An 18,064-nucleotide genomic window follows, 5' to 3' on the forward strand; every position below is an offset into this window, starting at 1 on the left:
ATCTTAGATTAATCATTAAATATGACAGTAGATCCCAGTCATACACCAGAAAATGCTGATATTTTTCAGCCTACATCGTTTAGGAACTGCTACACATCATCTGGGACTATAATCAAATTTTAATCAATTTAAATTATTTTTTGCAACGTCTTCAGTCTTCTACATTCCTTTAAAGTTCAATATTTGCTTTGCTAGACTGCACAATAAAACATTTTTTTCAATCTTATGACAATAAAGTTATAATGTTATTAAGTATAACAATAACATTTTAAATGACTTTAAACAGAAACTCATAAAACTTCTCATGTATTCTAATAATACAAACTTTCAAAAATTCTTCACAAGTTGCTTGACACAGTACAAATTAAAAACACAAAAACAATCAAAGATGTGTTTTAAAAACAGTACAGACATTATTGAGTCAATGTATATTGATCAAGTTCTTTATTATGCAATGACTTTGAGTCGTTGTACTGTGATTATAACTAAATTCTGACAAAGTAGTAATCAAAATTATTTTTTATCAGAATTATATTTGTTTGAATATTTAATTATTAAATGTTTACAACAATCTTATTTATTGAGATAATATTTTCGACAATAAAATCGTGTAACCCCTGTATCAATATAATCAAATTGATATTCCCTGCCCTTGTAATTACCATGGGAATTGTGGCTGTTAAACGACCCCGATCCTAAAACTCCAGTCCTAGTTTTGCGTCAGCCACTGACGCGCCACAAACAGGGTTGCCAGTTAGGCTCCTCACAGTCAAATTTGTTTTCAGCGAACAGACAACGGTGGATACGGAGCATAACCTGGCAACGCCTCATGTAACAAAAGGAAACCAGGCTGACGCACAGCAGAGGTATCCGCTGTTATAATTCACTAATTTACTGAGAATTACGCCTCAGTTTTTCTCCGTTTCCTCCAAATAATATTTTTTAGCGCCCACAGCGAAGATGGATTGATAGAGCACGAAGGTGAGCAAACGAACACGGAAATAGCGTCTTTTAGTTAGCCTATGGCGTGCTATGCTAACGTTAGCGTGGTAGGCCAGCCCACAGGCGATTAGTCACTTTCCACGACACAGCGTAAACAAAGACAGCGTTGCATTGATCTTAAATGTCGCGTAATTTAACTTAATAATGGGGTAGAGTTATATGCAACTAAAAAACACATTATGATTGTATCGCATGCGCTAACAATGTCCAGTACGTACATTGTAGTAGTGGGTGGTCCTCTGGATAAAGCACCTGTAAAGTCCAGTTGTCTAACACATATTTTACAGGGATAACGGTGAATAAAATGTTTTTAATGTCTCTGCTTTGGGTTTGCTGTTAAAGCCCAGACAGTGAGTGACCTGTGCATACTGTAAATGCACTGAAATACAGTATTCGCATTCCAGTTACGTGGTTTTACTGCAAAATAATAATATTAAAAAATAAATAAACCACTAATTGTATTCCTTTTAAAACCAATTTCAACGACCGGGGTTGTACAATACATAATTTGTAATACACGAGTTACATTTGTAATTGTCTAACCTATTATAGATGTCATATTATAGGAGATTATGGTACAGTATGTTCTTGGTAGGGATGAGCAACTATGATTCTGGTAAAAAAAAACAACTTTCTTGTATTAACAAATTTAGCCAGGCATTAAGCAACACCACCACCATTTTTTGCAGTTTAACAGTGTATCAAAATACAGAATGTTTTCAAAATATTTGATTCTAGACAGGCCAATGACTACTTTCAAATACTGCTGCAGGTAGTTTAACTGAATTTTAGCTTGAACCATTAATGTTATGTTTATAACCACATAATTGAGAAAGTCATCATCAGATCAGATAATTAAGGGAAATATTCACCAGTTTTAACTAAATATGTCTTTACTGTCTGTGTGGAAAATGTCAATAATAAACCAATCTTTTTGTTCCTTAGTGGAAAATGGAAAAAAGAACACACTGTTTCCTCAGTCCTTCTCAAATATGTTTTAAACTGTATTCCCTCTTCCTCTTCAGTTGAGTCTGATTCCATACAAGTTGTCGAGGTCTTCTCATGGCCCTTTTGGGCCCAGGAAGAGGATGCATCGTGGCGGGGATAAAGATTTTCAGTCATCGGCTCGAAAGATGGGCACATCTTTGCTTTTCCAGCTGTCTGCTCATGAAAGAGAGTTGGATTTAGTGTTTCTGGACCACAGCTATGCCAAGCCATGGAATGCCCATCCAGATGCCAGCAGCGCCCGCCCCACGAGGACACTGTTTGTTACCCCTCGTCGTCAGCCTGAAGCCTTGAAGTGAGTCAAAAGGCTCCTCATCATAATCTGTAACTGAACCAGATATTACTTCTAGAGCTGAATATATCTCAGTAAAGGGGGTGACAAAACAGTTTGTTAGGATACTATACTAAGTATCAAAATAATTTTTTCCCCCTGGAATAGTCTTTTTAAAGAAAAAAATTATGTATTTTATACACATATTAAACTAGTGTTATATGCATAAATATACAGTTAATATCTTTGTCTAATGAGAAGAGTGAAAGGAGGGTGAGTGAATCAAATGAATGAAAGCCTGCTTTGAGGTAGTGGTTGAAAGCTTAAATTCAACACAGAACCAGTGAAGATTATTTAAATATCGATTGGTCATAGAATTGATACAGTATTATGCCATGTAGGGCTGTATCGATCGATATCTATATCAGTTTGTGACATGAAACAAGAGGTTTGGGATGGTGTGATAAGGTATCTGCGATGACTTCCTTAATATTAGATATTGATTATAAAAAAATGAATCCACACAATCGTATTTTTAAAGGTCACCCAATAATACTTACATTTTAGGCCCAATTATTTGTGTTATACCAGCAATTTTGTGGTTTATTTTGAGTTGTTGTGGAGGAAAAGAGCAACATCCTCTAAGGATGGCCTTTGTGTTGCGTTCACTGTGCTGCCAGATGTCAAGTGTTGCCTTGGACTAATTGTACATTTTTTACAGAGACTCTGATTCTTTAATTGATGTGGAAACTGTCACACCAACACCTGTGCCTCTGTATGACAACCATAAAGCGCTCAGTGTGATGAAGGAGTGCGAGCGACACGTTCTGTTTGCTCGCACTGTCGCAGAGAGCCCTCCACCGCCCGATGATTGGGAAGAACATTTAAACAAGTAATACAATATTTGAAACATTCTGCTTGTGTAAAGACGTCATGAGTGAAAGTATCACTGTTCTTATACTTTTGTTTTAACAAATGGTTACTCTGTTTCAGGACTGGATGGACAGTGGCCCAAAACAAACTGTTCAATAAAGTTGTTAAAGCTCTTCAAGCTGAACGACTTGCTCGCCTGGCAAATGAAAATGTAAGGGGTCTTCATTTTATTCATTTTAAGTATTTTATGAAGAGCTCAAATATAAGGGATGGTCCATTTGCTGAAGCTCGATTGAAACATTCTTTGCTCTCTGACATAAGTTTATCGGTGGTTAACCTGAATTTTCCATGCGTGAATGCTGGCTCAAAGTCATTTTAATTTAATTACTAATTAGTTCATGAGTATGTAAAAAATCAGATAGCTGGACAAATCCAAAACGTAGCTATAGGTTAAAACTATAATTCAGAGGATAAAAAAGTCAATTTGAGCTGAATTCAATTTTTTATATAGAAATAATTCGGTAAATTTTATACAACAGCATTAAATTGTCTTGGGTTCTTTAACAGTAGTTCGTCCTCATAGCCATCTGTAATTGAGCTTATTTTAGAAATTACAGATAATAAAATGTATAATCTTTCAAATGATCCTGTTCAAAATCGTTGAAATATCACTGGGTTTTTTTTGTGTGATTTCCTCAGGCTTCCAATGAGCCGATTTTGCGGCGGGTGGCCGTTGACAAGTGCGCCAGGAAGGTGCGTCATGCGTTAGCCAGTGTGAACTGGGACACCAAACTGACCCAGTGGTTGCACACCACAATGATCGAGTCCTTAAGTCTGGCCATGCTTGCTGCCTATCTGGACGTACTGCAGACTCTCAAAAGCAAGGTATCACACCACAGTCAAACATGTGCCTCAGTATCTCTTAAACATTTAAGACTCTTTGATTTATTCTAACGTCTTCCTGTGTTGGATCAGTTGCCCTCGCTGATTGACAGAATGTTGATGCCTACGTCAAAGACTGGCACTCCGAGTGCTGAGGCCCTGTCACTGCTGCTGAAACGGCCATGGGACCCGGCTGTTGGAGTTCTATCGCAAAACAAACCGGTAAAAAAACCCTGTTCATACAACATTTTTACTTAACTTTGTTATTTAATCAAGTCCACTAATTGAATCGAATAAAGTCAATGACCAGAACTGCCTCATGTTTCAGAGCAAGCTTCCTGGATCCCCTCTCATCCTCATTGCACCATCTAGTCCAAACTATCCCACCCTCTCCACCTCGCGGCGAATGAGATTCTGGCAATCGCAGCTCTCCTGTCTAGGAAAGGTGTGAATTATCAGTCATGTTCATTTGAATGTGCTACTAAGAATATATTATTTTATTTCATTTCTGTCAGAAAAGTGCCCTGTAACAGCCGTTTCTATTTCAGGTCATACCCGTGCACACACATGTCAACAGCAGCGCCAATATTGGTATCACCCAGTGTCTGGAACACATGTTGGGTACAGTCAGAGCCAAGGTCATGGAGGTAGGGTGTTCTGGGTTTATTTGTAATTGTATGTCCTTGAACTGAAATACTGGTCTAATAATTGTTTTCTTGATTCACTGATTAGTTGTGTGGTTCATAAAATGTTTCCCAGACCTCAAATTTGTGATGTTCTCAAATCTTGTTTTGTCCACAAATCAAAATGATTCAGTTTCAGAACCAGTGAACATGCTATCTTTATAAAAAAAACAATTATGATTATCAATATAATTATCAAAATAGTTGACGATTAATTTAGTAATAGATTAATAATCGACATATTGATTACTCATTGCAACCTATTGATGATTCAGCACTGTGGCCTTTATAAAATGGTAGCGTTAGTACTGATGTTATAGGCACAGTGTGTACAATTCAGCCTTCATTTAGCATCAAAACTCAAAACATGTTTAGTTATCTTCAATTTCTGACAAATGAAAATCATTTCACCTAAATTTTACACACTGGGCCTTTAAATATCAATTTGATTAATATCCCAGCCTTTTCATTTATTCTTAGTTCTCATATTGCACCTCTTAAAACACTAGTCTACTAGCGTTTGTTTCATAATATCCATTATATAAATGAGGGGCTCCCAAACACTGGGTTGGGACACACAGTGGGGTCACTGGAGATATTTATGGGTCCCCGCACAAATTTGCTGAATTTTACCAACCTTTTAATTCAGATATTTATGTGTATGGGTTTTTAAAAACAGGCACAAAAGGAAGTTAAATTGAAATAGCTTTGGTTAACAATGCAAAGTGAGTAAAGATATGGTTGTAAATTGGTCATTGCGTGATACGAATGAGCCCTTCTCACCAGTGATGTTGTGATCTGGGTCGCGTTAGCTTGTGGTCTTTAAATATTGGGTAGAATGTTTAGGAAACACTGATGAAATAAATTACACACACTTATCTTGAGCATTTTTTTGTGTGCATGTACAGTGTTTGTGCAGCTTAAAAGATTATGTGTTTGTTATAAATGTAACCACCAGGTTCACAGTCACTTCCCCCACAAACCCATCATCCTGGTTGGCTGGAGCGCCGGTGCTCTCATCGCCTGTCACGTAAGACCTCATAACACTCTGTAATCTAAAACAACAAAAAAATACAAATTAGTTCTTGGATGTTTTTGAAAAGTCTTCAGCTTATAATTGGCAAGTTTCATATCTTTAATACATTTGAATTACAGGTATCCTTGATGGAGTATCTGACTGCTGTGGTATGTCTTGGCTTCCCTCTACTCACAGTCAATGGGCCAAGAGGGGTAAGTTTTCAGGTTGTTGTCCCACTGTCTATCTGCCCATTCATTTGAATGTGATAGCTCAAAAATGTCTAATTTTGGCACATTCATGTATTTTTCGATGAAGTGGTTACATTTTAATAAACAAAAATAATAATAACAATATAGGGCTGCAACAACTAATTATTTTCATAACCATGTAATGTTGAATATTTCTTGGATTAATTGATTAGTTTCTTTGGTCCATGAAATGTGAGAAAATATTTATCAGTGTTTTCCAAACCAGGAAATGTTTTAATGGTTTATTTGTTATATGGAGCAAAGAAACCAGAAAATATTACATTTAGGAAGTTGAAAAATCAAAAAACTTAATTCTTTAAAACAAATTAATCCATTATCAAAAAATTTAGTAATTGATTAATGGAGTAATTGTTTCAGCCCTCAATTTTGTAAATACATTGATTGATTCATTAAATTAACTTAATTCCTGTTTTATGAAATATGACAGCCTTTGCACACTAGATAATGTTTTTCTCTAGCATGTTAAATATTATTTTCTGAGCCTGTATCCAGTCAGTGTGAGCAGGTGAATTTCATTGAGCTAATAAAGAAGATGTTTTGTCGAAATTAACCTTCAAATTATTTACAGTTTCTTTGCAGTTTGTTCACATCGCTGTTTATGTGCAAAGGTCTACGTGTATTACAAGTCTGTACAGACAACTAAAGCTGCAACTAACGATTATTTTCATAATCAATGAGTGTCGATTATTTTCTTAGTTAATCAAGTATTTGTTTGGTCCAAAAAAATAGGTGTTTTCAGATGTTTTGTTTTGTCCACAGACTTTAAAATGTTTCACTTTAACGACTTCTTTAATGAAACCAGAAAATAGACATGTATAAGAAGCTGAAAAATGAAGAAGCGTGTTGTAATAATTATTATATTATTAAAAACTCTAAAACCAATTAATAGAATAATCGTTGCAGCCATACAGACATCCATGAGTAAAAGCGGGTGTTGTTTAATAGGTTTATTTAATATATTGTTGTTCTTTGCAGGATGTGGATGACCCCCTGCTGGACATGAAGACCCCAGTGTTGTTTGTTGTTGGCCAGAATGGTTTACAGTGTAGTATAGAAGGTATGGAGGAGTTCAGGGAGAAGCTGAGGGCTGACAACAGCATGGTGGTAGTGGGAGCAGCAGACGACAACCTCAGGTCAGTAAACTCATGTTGTTTCTGAGTGTGAGTTGTTTTTTTTTGGCACTGAACCATGACACAAATATTTGGTCCTTTCACAGAATAAATTCAGCTAAGATGAAAACAGAAGGGCTGACACAGACCATGGTGGACCGCTGCATTCAGGTCAGACACTGTGATGAGGAATAATGTATGACATAGTTTTGTGTCATCAGTTGCTTACACGAATCACATTCACATGGCAGTTACCAGTGTTTAGAGAGCAGGGCAGCAATAATGACCATAACAGGAAAGACTGTTTATCACAACTCACGACAAAAACAGTAAACATGAAGGAGATTCACATTGTGCTGCTGTAAAGAGACAAGATCTAATAACCAGTGAAAGAAAAATGCAGAAACTGCTGCAGTTTAATGTGAGGAGATTTCATGAGCTCTTGGGGTGATTGACTGGCTGAAATAAAACCTGGATTACAAAACAAATCAGTGAAACTGACATATTTCCTTTTAAAGTCTATAGGTTCTGGCTCCAGTTTTGCAGGTGTCAGGTTAAAACAAGTCACTTCAATAATATGTCAACACGAAATTGCTGAGGTGAAATAGACACAGATTAATATTAACACCATATGGCTCAGTTTGTTGAAGATAGATCTCCACCAACGATCCCTCATGTCAAATCTGATCAATGTTTTATGATGTTTTGGGGTGAGGCCTGGTGGGGAAGCCATACATTGTGTAAACTAGTTAAGCTAAATGAAGGCTTGCTGCTGTTACAGTTCCCAACCAACCGTACCCATATTTATACTGATAAAAGGAAAAGAGTGGCCAATAAACACAGTAAGTGTGTGTAGTTTTTCAGGTAATGCTCCATCCAACTACTGCCCCACAGCACCTACTGACAATTCTGCATTCTCCAACACAGAAATTGACAAAAGAGAAAAGGCTTAACATCATTCTACTGAAGAAATACTCACAGAACAGCCTGCAGATGTGTCTGCAAATATGTTTGTTTGTTTTAAGTTGGGCATTAGTCAATACAGATTATCTCACAATGCACGAAACAGGCCAGATCTTTTTTACCATCTGCAGTAATTTATATATTTTTTTAATAAGTTTTCTTCTCACGCAGGATGAGATCTCTGACTTCCTGTCAGGTGTTCTCACAAGGGCAGAGGGCCACAGTCACAGTCCGGGGGAGATGAGGGACCTGGACACGGAGAAGAAGAAAAGGCCTCGACGGGAGCTTCCCTTTGACATGGAGAGAGGACGACCTTCATCACCTGCACTGAGAGTTCCCATCTCACCATCAGGTTCAGAGGTCAGTTCAGTGCAGCTGCATTTGCCAATATTTTATTTACTTTTTTTAGCCATTAAATAAACCTTCACCAATTCCTTGGGCTTGTACAAATGCAATACCTTATACGCCTGCTACAAGGTCCTGCAGTGAATTTGTTTGTATTTATATTTTATTAAAGATTAAGATTTATATACTACATATACATATAAATGTATTGTTTTAGTTTTATATTAGAAACATTACAAAGACAAGACCCACCACCTGAACCTGAACCATCAGCAAATATGAAAAATAGAGAAATGATAGTAAAAAAACAGTAATAATGTACAAATGTACTATATCTTCTGATGAATATTGACAGCCACTGTCCTTATTTTTCATGATTGACTAATAAAACATTATTCAAACGTGTCCTCAGGATCTGTCTAGTGTCTGTAGCAGTCCCACTTCAAGTCCCAAACCCAAGACATCTGGTCTGTCTCCGGCACAGAAGTCCAGTCTGATCACAGCAACTCAGCTCCTGAAGACACACATGCAGCGCTCTGGCACAGTCCTCACCCACAAGCAGGCTCAAGGTTAGTTCACCACCGCCACCATGTGAGAACTTCAAACAAGCTGAGCTTTTCACGTTGAAATACACGTGCACTCGGTGCCTACGTTTGCCCCACTTGATTATGTAAACCTGCTGAATCAATCATTCATTTAATATTCTGCTGAATTTTAGTGAAAGCACCCAGGAGCAGTATTTGATCTGGACATGTTTGTAAATATATTCTCTTGAGAGGTTATCACGTCACGGCATCTGATGGCAGCAAGATGGAACGTGACTGAAATACACTCTCCTCGTCTTCTTGTCTTTTCTCTTCCTACAACTTTCCTTTCTGACTTTTTTCCAATTAATTCCAGCTCAGTTTGCTGCTTTTATGAAACAAAACATGTCTGGGAGGAAAAATCTTCCTCCTGGCACTCCTCCTTGTATCTTTGGTAAGTGTCTATCCCTCTTTCCTTTCCCTTTCCTTTGTCTCTTCACACCTTTCCTTGTTTCCATTCCTGTCTGTTTTTCATAATTGCTACTTGGGATGGCACCATATAAATTTTCGTGCCCACCACACGACATTTTAAATTGTGAAAGTGTCAAAACATTTGTGATGTTCATTTCAAGATATTTCAAGACAAAATTCTCCATCTGTGTAAAACATATTCTGCGCCTTCTATAAAGGAAACATGAATAGCCCATTTCCCTTTTACAGTCGGCTCATAGGAAACCTTGCAATATACTGTATTTACGGTTTTGGATTGTATCATATTTAATATTTTTCTGATATCGATCCAATGATTTATGACCAGTAGTGGACCGATACTCTGTATCATAACTAACGGTTATTTTCTTGATGAATTGAGTAATCATTTGGTCCATAAAACGTTGAAAAATGTCAATCGATGTTCTCGATTGACATTGATGTCTTGATTTGTCCACAAATCAAAATTATTCAGTTTTAATGATTTCTCTGTTTTATGGGGAACAGAAACCGGAAAACATACCCATTTAAGAAGCTGAAAAATCTGAAAACTTGTAATTATATAACATAAGCATTTCTACTGATTAGTTGATTATAAAATAAGTTGGCAATTCATTTGTTAAACGATTAATAAGTAGTAAAAGTAATACATTACTGCAGGTTTACATTATAGGTAAAGAAAGTTGTTGAGCTTACATAACGATAGAGCTCCCCATGTCGATGTTACCTCAGCAGTCTGTTGATAACTGGTGTTTTTGTGTGTTTGTGTGGTACAGTGCCAGTGACCAGTGATCAGATGGACGGTCTTGACAGAGATGAACTACGGCCCCATGGCAAGAGGCGGCAGACGCCCAGTCCCACACCAAGCAAAGCCTCCAAGAGAGCCAAGATCAAGGTGACCATTGTTTCCCAAAGCGAGTCAGCAGGGGGCGCCATCAGCCCTGCTGCACAGGAAGGTACAAATACAGACAATCTTTACAGACATGAGTGACCTACACATGAGAATCAAATCTGTTTTGATTTGACAATGAGAAAACATGTAGGGTTGTGTAAACTGATAGTACTTTTATGATCTTTTTGACTGATATTATCAGTAGTTTGTAGACAGCAGACATTTTCAAGTTGCTGACCTCCATACATGTATAAAAAGATGCTGCCATGGTCCTTTTTCACTTCACACCTTTCAACGTGATTCAGCAACAAGACTCCAGGTGTTCCCTCACCGTAGTGAAAAGAAAAATCAGTCGAGCAGCACTAGCAGATGCAACGCAACGGCAACTGTTTAGCCATCAGTGCAGTGGTTATTATTACTGTCTGAACCAGTCTTGATCATGTGCGATATTGTGGTATCTTGTCTTCCTCTGTGATAGTCTTGCGGTATTTTGTTTTTATGATTATCGTGATAGCCCTATGACCACGATCAAACTCTACTGTCTCTCAGGATCTTTATTGATCTGGTAAAATGTTCTTTGCTTTGTCCTCTCTGGACACAACAACTTTCTACTATCTTAACTTTCCATGAAAACAGCCGGCAAAGAGATGAGTTGCCTGACACATTGCCTGGTATACTGTAGTGTTGCATGATGGGATTCTGTGGCATTGAAATGACCCCTCTCCATCTGTGTTGGTGTGAGTTGTCAGTCAGTTGTGTTATGATGGTATGGAGGCGGAAGGAGTTGACATTTTGGAGCTCTCAACTCGATACTTTGTTTTTCCTTGAAGTTATCTATGACTTGTAAAAATGGCTGTTGTGAAAAAGTCTAATGGCCATTTTCCACTCCAGTAATTCTTGAAGTATCTTCTCTCTCCTAAGAAATAATTGACTCTTCACATCTTCTCCTCTTTGTATGCAGCGGGTGTCTCTGGGAAGCCCTTGACGGTAACAATGGGACAGACTGTAGCTGGAGCCAAGGAGCTCTCTGGACTTCTAACAGGCCAGCGGTAAGAAAGCCAGCCTTGCCCCCACTCGGGCACATTCACTGTAGAGCATTTAAAGCTGTACCCAAGCCTACAACTCCCATCCTATTAGAAAAAGTGTGTCTGGTGCAGAGGGATTGATGAGTCGTGTACTCAGAGGTTGGGAGCTGAGTGATGGCCGTACAGCACTTGCTGGCGTAGCTCCTGAGTAGACTGGTGGTTATGTGTGTCACTGCAGGTCTGGTAGTCTCTCAGAGGTGTCTGGTGCCCTGTCCCCAGGCTCCAGCTCATTCTGCAGCGTGCAGCCTTGCATGGTGTCAGGTTCCTCCACACCAGTCCAGGCACAAGCTCCGGCTAATGCCCAAGGTACCTCTGTCCTGTCCTGCTCTGCACGCCTGTTTGCACTTTAGACTGTGTAAAAATGGATGTAGTCTTCCAGTTTGAAAAGTGAAAACCACGAAAGTAGCAGTTGGCCACCAGGGGGCATCTTCTGCCTGCTTAATTGAACGTAGTGTCAATCGAAGTCTTTGATAAAATTAGCCTACTTAGTCCAAGAGGATGTAGAGCTTGCACACATACTCCATTCCCTCATAAAATGTAAGTTGAGAACATTTTAATTCAATGTGATGTTTTTTCACCCTGTGAGACTGAGCCTCTTTCTCACTCCATTTTTAAAGTCGATAAAAACATTTTGAGGTGTTAATGGTCTCAATCACTAGTTTCAGCTCTTCTTCAAAAGAACATGATGTCAGTTTTGTAAAGGATATCCTCATATAGAGGGAAATGTATGAAAAGGGCATATATGAGTGGCGGTAGGTGCCTGGTGTCAGAGTTTCCAGTTGGAAAAAAACTGTAATGACACCGCAAGTCTTGATGTTTCAAAGTGGTTTCAAGTTTGTTTTGCAAATGGAAGACTACGTCCATTTTTGTACACAGTCTATCGTTTGCACTCTCAGCTGTGCAGTCGTTTCCTCAACACACAGTGCAGCTTAAGCCGCTTTATAAACTGAGATTAAAGTTTTAAATATCTGTGTGAGGAAAACATTAGAAAGCAAACATCATTGATCACCTCTTGCACCATTGCTGTCTGTTGCTGTCCCAACCCTTGCCCTTTGGACATGACCATATGGTGTGTGTATGTGTGTGCGCTTGCGTGCATTTGTCCATCCATTCTAGACCTGTGTAGGGATATGGGTGGAAAGCTTGTGAAAATAGGATTTGTTGTGTGGGTAATTCCTCAAGTTTGACTGATATTGCCCAAAGTTAAACTTCATTCATTCATTGATTGATTGTCTCTGTTTGTTTGCAGGGCCTTCCGCCAGCAGTCTGCTCCAAGGCCTAAGTTTCAGTCTTCAGGAGATTATCACCAAAGCTACTAGTTTGCCTTCCACAGCAGGCAGCACACAGGTATGCCATAATTACATGCTTTCATTACATAAAAGAAGGGTCATTATTTCAAGTCTTGCTTATTTTAAGTGCCACTCACTTTGAATGACATCTATGTTTACTAATATTCGTATTAAGTTGGCCAAACCATACGAAACACTGGTCTGAGCCTGTAAATTGTGACTTTGTCTGAACTGACATCACGTGTGAAAATATGTTCACAGGTTTGTTTGAACTAGAGTGCAGCTCGGCACACATTTTTCTGTCCGAACCTGACTGTGACAAATACCTGACACAGATAGAGTAAGCTGAAGCCAACTTTTGCCTTTATTTATGCTTACGGTAAATGTCAAAAGCCCCATGAACACACACGCACGCAAGTTTCAAAACAAACACCCTTACCACCAGTAATAAAATTTCAGGTTCACTATTAACAACACTATTAACAACCACTGATGACTACTTTCATAATTCTACCATTGTGGTTTATTTTGAGTTGAAAAAGGAAAAAACAATTTTCCTTTTTCACTAAGGAAAATTGTTCGATCCACATGACTTGCCGGCTCTGCCACAATGAATGTCTAAAATAACGCTATTGCTGTCTTGAGCTTATCGCTGGTATGTGTTGCGCCGTGAAGCAATCTTTGTTTCTCACAAGACCTAAGACTTGAAGATACTTTACGAAACCTCCCAGCAGCCATGATCTAAACCGAAGCTGTTAAATTACGGTAAAAATCCTGCAAAATAACTTATTTTACTCAATGTGTCACTAAAAGAACTTGAAATGACCATGGCAGTTGAAGGTGACTGAACCCGACACATGCCCGAAAAGTCATTTCTGTATTTTTGTCCAAATCTTTAAAATGGGTTGAACGCAGTACCAGATTGATCATGCAAATTTCTTCCAGGTCTTCTTCAGTTTCTGGATTTTTTTATTTTACAGCTTTTACAACGCTTAATCATTTTTATGACGGGCCCAAAGTAAAAGATAGAAAATAGGAACTACCATAACATTGTCACTGAGCCTCACAGTGTTATTTCCTCTGGTTTTTCATTCCACCCTCATCTTAAAAAAAAAAAAAGACACCACATGACAGACCAAACCTCTGGTAGTGGGAATGCTTTCAGTCGCCTTTTTTTAGCAGCTTCACAAACCTTGGGTATACTTGCTAATTTTAGTGTGAACATGGCTTTAGTGTTCATAATAAAATGGCAACTGAATCTCAAATTGTGTATATCCGAGAGGGAAATGTGGTGACCCGAGTTTAAAAAAACACACCAATGAACTTTCTGTTTGTCTTCAGGCAACTTGTGGGAAGCCCCAGGCTCAGGTCCTGAGCTCTGTCGGTAACAGCGGCAGTGCTCTGTTACGGGCGGTGCCTGTAGTCACCACAGGAGGAGTGGCTAAAACCACTGCCATCCACCAGCTGCTCACCAACGGCGGACTGGCCAAACTTGCCAGCAGCTTGCCTGGCCTGGCTCACATCACCAACCAGACCGCTGGTATGTCTCGAACTGCCAAAACACGACGGCCACGTTGAACACCCAGAGTTCATTCATGCTTTTGCACTGGAGGCGGTAGATGAGAGCGTCTGTAGGCCAGAGAGGACTGACACAGTGAAGGAACATGAAGGACGTATGTGTGGACAAGTGTGTAGATAGTTGTCCTGACTGCAGTGAACAGTGAGAGCAGATCAGCAGTTCACATGTAGAAAGAACATTAAGTTAAATCCATAGACTGTATATAAAATAGTGGATGTAGTCTTCTGGTTTGCTGGATGAGGCCAATCTGGAAGTTAAAATATATAGAATAACCACCAGGGTTGCAAAAAGTTTGAAATCAGTTTGAATGAAAGTCTATTGCAAAATAAGCTTACTTTTCCACTTGATTTATAGCTACATTTAAGCATTTCCCTGAGGTATTTTCAGCTTTTCAAGAGAATATAAAGTGAATTTTGTATTTCGATTTAGAGGAAAATGGATGATATTTGTGTGGAACTGATCTAACCAATTATCAAAGTAATTGACTATTGATTTAAGTGATTAAAAATTGACCGTTGCAGCCATCTAAATCTTGAATTTGTTTTGAAACTGGAAAGCTATATCCACTTTTATATACAGTCTATGGTCCAATGTAAGGTCAGACATTTGTGTTTTCCAGTCTAAGTTTGACACAATATTCATGTAGAAAAAGATGCAAATGTATAATATTAATGTGTGGACCTTTTTTGGTTCCAAAGTCTTGTAAATAATGTAAAACTAATGTAGGCAAGTTTGACCAAACTGCTTTTGTATATCAGATTTGTTTGTCATTTCATGTTTGTGTTTGCCTCCTCATGTAGTAGCCATCAAACCACCTGCTTATAAATATCCATACATACGAGAGCTGAACACTTACAGAGCTAGAAAGCAATAACGGTGTGTGTCATTACCTGGGCTCAGTCAGTGTTGCTACAATAAAAAGTGGAAATCCAAGTCATGTTTTCATTTTGTGGTATTTTTCTTCATTTTTCAATTGCATTTGGCTCTCAACTAAAACTTTTTAAAATGTACTTTTATTTCTCATTGTATTCATTTTCCAACAAGCTGCTGCTGTGTTAATTTGCTAATTTAACCACATCATTGTGTTGTCATGTCCATCACAACTGTACAACTTTGTGGCAAAGTGTGAAGTCTGAGTCCATCTTGGTGTATCTTGAGGAATTAGCCTCTGTAGTCGTTAGTGCTGAGCTGTTGTGTTTTTGTTTGTTTGTTTGTTTGTTTGTGTGTTGTTAGTCGGGCAGAAAGCCCCCACATCTATAACGGTGACACTACGAGGAGCACAGACAGGTAGAGCGGGATCTCTCTGCCACGGTGGTGAGTCTGTGACACCGCCTCCTCCTACCTACGAGCCCAAGGTGTGTCTCATTAAACCATCTAACTGACGCCTATTCATTCTTTCTCTCTCATAATTGATTACTTTAGCTACGGTGTTGTCTGTAATTAATCTATATTACACACAATTCTTTTATTCCCACTAAGCAATTGAGATAATTCATACATGCACTATTAGCTCGATATTTGCCATTTTAAAAGAAGAAAAGAAAAAAAAAATTATCTTATAATTATAAGCTTATAATTATAAATGAACCCTGCTGCTACACCTTGTGATTTATTTATTTATTGTATTCTATATGTATTTTTATTCATGCCAAAATTGATACATTTTCTTCAGTGTATTTTAATATTTTTTTAATTATTTGTAATTATTTAAATTTTTTCAATGTTACGAATGGTCACGTTTATTGATGGACATTTGATAATCAAATATTCATGCCCACCTTGAATATGTATCTTAATATATGGTCGGTATGAATATATTCTTATGTATGTGTGTATATATTAAAAATTCCCACATTATTCTTTAATAATGGGTTTGATAACTGGTAAAAAAAAACAACCTTTGATTTAACTGCTTATTTTCTAGGAGATACTCTTATGTCTGTTTATATCGATTCAATAATCAAAGTTTTTTTGTATATAAAGAATTCTTACATTTTCTGTACTGTTAATTAATTCCACTGTGCCTGTTTACAGCAGTGAGAATCTCAGCCGCTGGATGACACACCTGATGTAGCCCGGTGCTGTGCCAGAAGCGTCTGGGAGCCACAGCCTGCTGATGAGCTCACACCCTCGCTGTAATGATGTAAACAACAACTACCCCCACAATGTGAAACAGAGCACACCTGCATCCTCACATCCTCGAGAGGGAGAGCTCCCCTGACGAGATGGTCGGCAAAGGCCAGATGGTCACAGTTGGTTAAAAATAAGCTGCTGCTGCTGCTGCCGCACAGACAGATAACACGTACTATGGTTGAAGAAACTCTCTGTTCTCTCTTCTTTTACCTTTTTAGATTTTAATCAAGAATCTATATATAGCTATATATACATTTTGAGGACATGTCGCTTGTGAAAAGAAAGGATCTTGTGAGGATTGACGGCAACCTCCCTGGACTGTGAGAGTAACACTGTTAAAAGACAGATGTGGAATCATTGGTCCAAAACAAAACTCAATATCAGTCCAATACTGGCCAAAAACTCTGGATCGGATGTTGGAGAAGGAAAAAAAAATCATAAATATGAAGAAAACGTTTTTAGTTTTGGCTCCACTAAATGTAGCCAAAATGCTATAAAGAGAGAATAATGTAGTGACAAGGGTGTGAGCAAGTGGCAACTGAACTTCCATTTGAAGCCTCCTGAATCGTGATTTGGCTGGTGCCATGTTGACATTTTGTAAATGGAAGTTCACATCATCTGCAACCGGGCTTCTATTGGATGATACCAAACTGTCAATCACCAGTCTCTCAAACTCAAATTAATCTGGGGGGGCCACTGAGCATTTAGTATGGTCAGGAGGTGGCTGCACAAGTGAAAATTCCAACTTCAGTAGGGGTGGGTGAATGATACATCATGATATGCAATAACAATATTTGTGATGATGTTAAACAGTTTCAAAAGAAGGACTTTGAAAATGTTTTATAAATCTCCCGTGACTCATTTGCCCTGAACCACACTTTGGGAATGACTGGTTGAAACTACTGTATGAGACAATATTTCCCATTTGTGCCGCATCATCAGCTGGCTGTATATGGACTCTTGTGTTTGAAAGTCCTTCATTAAAGAAAACACTTTTTTTGGGGCCAGCAGACAGTCAGCTGTGATTCATGTTGCCTCTGTTAATATTTGGTTCTGTGCTCAAGCCACTAAGCAAGCTTGTGAAACTCTTTATTCTAAATATAATGACGGAGATTAGTCTTGTTCATCGTGGTAGTTGTACTGCAGCTTGTTTACAGCAGCAGCATAAATACAGCCCACTCATCTCAGCAGACATCCTGTCTTAAATTCCACACACAAGCAGAATTTAGATACGAAAGAGGGGAGCATATCGCTTTCAAGAAATAATTGTTTTCACTTTAATTTTATGTATTGTCCCTGTTAAATAATGACATATAAGCATTGTTGAATAATGTGTAAAAACTGGTGCCCAGCCAAAGCTAATTTGTAGTCTTTGTTCCTAGAAAGGCTTTTAAGAAATTAGTCAAGGCAGTTTTATTTATGAAGCAATTTTCATACACAATGGCAGATTCCAGGTGCTGCACATGAACATTAAAATTACTAGCCATATCTTATACAGATAGACAGTTTTTCTTTTGATCATTTTATCTTGCTAGCTAATTATTTTGCTAACTTGTAGATAGATTTATTTTAGATAGCTTGGCTATTTATTTTCTTAACTGTTAGGTAGCTTAACTAGTTATTTTGCTCAATTTTAGGCAGCTTTCTTATCTA

The 18,064-nt window shown here is 38.1% G+C and overlaps 1 protein-coding gene across 4 annotated transcripts; it reads left to right on the forward strand.

Moving 5' to 3' along the window:
* Positions 1 to 790: 790 nt before the first annotated feature.
* kansl3 (KAT8 regulatory NSL complex subunit 3) lies at positions 791 to 17,601 on the forward strand. Of its 4 annotated transcripts, none has more exons than XM_044026253.1 (22): positions 791 to 981; positions 2,028 to 2,302; positions 3,000 to 3,170; positions 3,272 to 3,362; positions 3,851 to 4,036; positions 4,127 to 4,255; positions 4,362 to 4,478; positions 4,582 to 4,680; positions 5,675 to 5,746; positions 5,872 to 5,946; positions 6,979 to 7,136; positions 7,220 to 7,283; positions 8,247 to 8,435; positions 8,833 to 8,989; positions 9,321 to 9,398; positions 10,210 to 10,389; positions 11,287 to 11,374; positions 11,589 to 11,716; positions 12,660 to 12,757; positions 14,041 to 14,239; positions 15,512 to 15,633; positions 16,313 to 17,601. In XM_044026253.1, the coding sequence occupies exons 2-22, from the start codon at positions 2,091 to 2,093 to the stop codon at positions 16,316 to 16,318; spliced, it is 2,619 nt and encodes an 872-aa protein (XP_043882188.1). In that variant the 5' UTR covers positions 791 to 981; positions 2,028 to 2,090; the 3' UTR covers positions 16,319 to 17,601. The 4 variants fall into 4 exon arrangements, with proteins under 4 accessions (XP_043882188.1, XP_043882190.1, XP_043882191.1 ...); XM_044026254.1 differs by having other exon boundaries at positions 795 to 866; XM_044026255.1 differs by lacking the exon at positions 9,321 to 9,398 and having other exon boundaries at positions 16,313 to 17,421.
* Positions 17,602 to 18,064: the final 463 nt, after the last annotated feature.

This window comes from Solea senegalensis, linkage group LG5 (genome assembly GCF_019176455.1).
Source record: "Solea senegalensis isolate Sse05_10M linkage group LG5, IFAPA_SoseM_1, whole genome shotgun sequence".
Classification (NCBI taxonomy): Eukaryota; Metazoa; Chordata; class Actinopteri; order Pleuronectiformes; family Soleidae; genus Solea; species Solea senegalensis.